The sequence below is a fragment of the Buceros rhinoceros genome, unplaced genomic scaffold, assembly GCF_000710305.1.
Source record: "Buceros rhinoceros silvestris isolate BGI_N320 unplaced genomic scaffold, ASM71030v1 scaffold20980, whole genome shotgun sequence".
NCBI classification, from domain to species: Eukaryota; Metazoa; Chordata; class Aves; order Bucerotiformes; family Bucerotidae; genus Buceros; species Buceros rhinoceros.
In genome coordinates, this window is record NW_010389298.1 from 7,410 (window position 1) to 10,076 (window position 2,667).

The window sequence follows — 2,667 nt, forward strand, 5'->3', positions numbered from 1 at the left end:
CAGCAGGAAGAAAAAGGAGCGAGCAGCAGCGGCAGCAGCTGCGGCCAAGGTGGATGGGAAGGAGGCAAAGGGCTCACCCGTCTTCCTGTCCAGGAAAGAGAACAGCTTGGCTGAACTGAAGGAGTCTGGAACGGAACCGAAAAAGGTCACCAAAACTGTTAAATCTGAAAAATCATCTTCAGATACAGAATTAGTGAATTTACTGTACACGAATGCAGAGACTAAAGCCCCCGCAGAGACAACAAAACTGAAGGCAGAGGAGAACTCTGAGAGGAAGCACCCTGTTCCAGTTAGAGAGTCAAAACCGACGGGAACAAAAGACTTGAAGCCTGTAGCAGTGGCAGAGGACCTCCTGTCTCCAAAAGAGACGGACACGGCGGAGAAGGAGATTCCGCCCCCACTACCCTCAATAAAATCACCCCCTCCACCTCTGCCGACAGCCACACCGCCACCTCCGACCCCGCCGCTGCCGCCTTTGCCGCCGTCACCTGCTGTTCCGCCTTTGCCGCCATCCCAACCGACCCCCGTCCAGGTCCCTACTTCAGCCCCCACATCTTTGCCATCCTCTTCCCACCCAAGGACGTCTACTTTATCCTCTCAGGTGAACTCCCAGCCCTCTGTCCAGGTCGCTACAAAAACACAAGTGTCTGTGACGGCTGCTATCCCACACCTGAAAACTTCAACGTTGCCTCCGCTTCCGCTCCCCCCTATTTTAGTTGGGGAAGATGACCTGGATAGGTAAGGTCACGCCAGAGCACCCTGTGTGCATTTAAAAGCAAAACATTGAAATAATTGGATTCTGTCGGTTAGTTTTGACAGTTGCCGAGTGCCCTGAGGACGTCCCTGGGTTGGGCCCTGGCGGGGTTATGTGGGGAGTTTTCTGGCGCTGTGCAGGTGGTTACTTCCTACTCCGCTGAGAGACGTTTGGCTGCTGGCTCAGTGTTGGTCCGTAAAGGTTTCACCTCACTCTTTGTTCATATTTCTTGCTGTAATGAAGCCTGGGTCTGGAGTTCTGCCCACCTTTGCATGGCAGCCAGTTGCTCAGGCTCATTTTGAAATTGCTTTTTTTATTTAATTCCCCAAAACCTGTACTTGAGTAACAGGAAAGAGCTTAACAATTCCCATACGAGAAACGAACCAGAGCTGCCGTTGTTCCGCGTCCATCGCACCTGCAGCCCTGCCCGCACGCAAAAAATGCCATTGGCTTCACTTACGTATTGTCTTAATTATTGAATAATTAATGCAGCCCTCATTGCTTGAGCAGGAGGTATTGTTTGTTTGAAAGAATGAAACTGCACCTACTCCACCTTTCTGTTTCCTCGCATTTCTGTCAAACCATGCAGGCTGGTTCTGTCCTGTCACTGCAGCTCTCGCTGCTCTGGCTCTTGGCTTCTGTTCTGAACTTGTCTGAAAAACCTTATTAGTGGGGTGGGGGGTGAGGGGAATGGAACAGAACACCCCAGATGGAGGGAAAAGAAGAAAATTTCTTTTTTTTTTTCCCTTTTGTAGCTGTTAGTGTCTAGTGCTGTTAACAAGGTCATCACAGTTATATTTCCTTTTTTTCTATTCAGTCTGCTTAGCTTGTAGCTCCCCAACACCTTCCATGTTTTTCCAGCCGTGGCTGAAGCTGCGCGGGGTATCTCACCGGTAGTAAAGCCTGTTTGTTAATGACTAGGACACTACCCAGTAGTTACCACTTGGTGTATTGACCCTGAGGTTGGCGTAATCGCGGTGTTACATTTTCCGCTTCATTTTGTTGATTTTCGTGGTTTGTGCTGGTATCGAGGTGAGGTCAGGTAACGCTGTCACTGTGATCGAGGTAGTGGTTAGGCTGGTGCGTGTTTCTGGTGCCCTCCTAAGCCCTACAAGGTTGTTCAGCCAATACCAGCTCAGTTTAAATGTAGCTGGGATGGGAAGGAGCTTTTAACAGGTTGCAGGTTTTCCCAGCTCAAATGCTGGTCTAAGCAGATTCCGCTGCTGTGATCCTGTATGTCCAAACACAGAAACGTGCAGCACACACCGTGGGTTATTTTTGAGCTGCTCACACCCAGAGCTCTTCCCTTACCACCCAGCGGTGGTTTAGTTTGGTGGGAGCGTGTTTTGTCTCTGCTGTCACCATGAACTATGGGTGATGGCACAGCTGGCGGGAGCTCAGGGAATGGGGGTACAGTGGCTTTTCCCCATTAAAAGGACAGGAATTCCCACTCACTGGGCTGAGTCTGGTGGCGGTTCCCTACGGCACTGCCTCTGTGGAAGCTCCCTCTTCATCAGCTGCCTTCGTATTGATGAGCAGAACTGTTTTAGACAGGAGTGTGGTTTTGTATGCTGAGAACGTCCCACCTCTGAGGCCGTGGTATGTGTAGGGGTTGGAAACGCACTGCCAAGCGTCCGCATACAAAACATGCCGCAGTCCATTAGAGACTCTTGTAGCCTCTGTTGGTGCTCACCGAGCTCACAGGACGCTTCACCTGGCTGTAGTCTTTGAGGTTTCACCTGGCGGGAGGAGTAGCAGGAGGAGGGGAAAAGCTGCTCAGAAGTAAGTGGTGCAAATTCTGTGTGTTGCTGCTGCTCTTGAAAGGTGCTGAGCTTGAGCAGGCTCCTGGGAACATCTGGCTGCGGGTTCACAGCACTAACACAGTTAGAAATGCAGACCTGGCCAGTCACATT

The 2,667-nt window shown here is 50.9% G+C and overlaps 1 protein-coding gene across 1 annotated transcript in view; it reads left to right on the forward strand.

The window, feature by feature from the left end:
* Positions 1–2,667, forward strand: part of CDK12 (cyclin-dependent kinase 12) — a 21,720-nt gene that overhangs the window by 7,248 nt on the left and 11,805 nt on the right. Inside the window, exon 4 of the mRNA XM_010133797.1 lies at positions 1–738. This exon is cut by the window's left edge and continues 6 nt beyond it. Coding sequence (XP_010132099.1) covers positions 1–738 — 738 coding nt within the window. The remainder of the gene's footprint in view (positions 739–2,667) is intronic.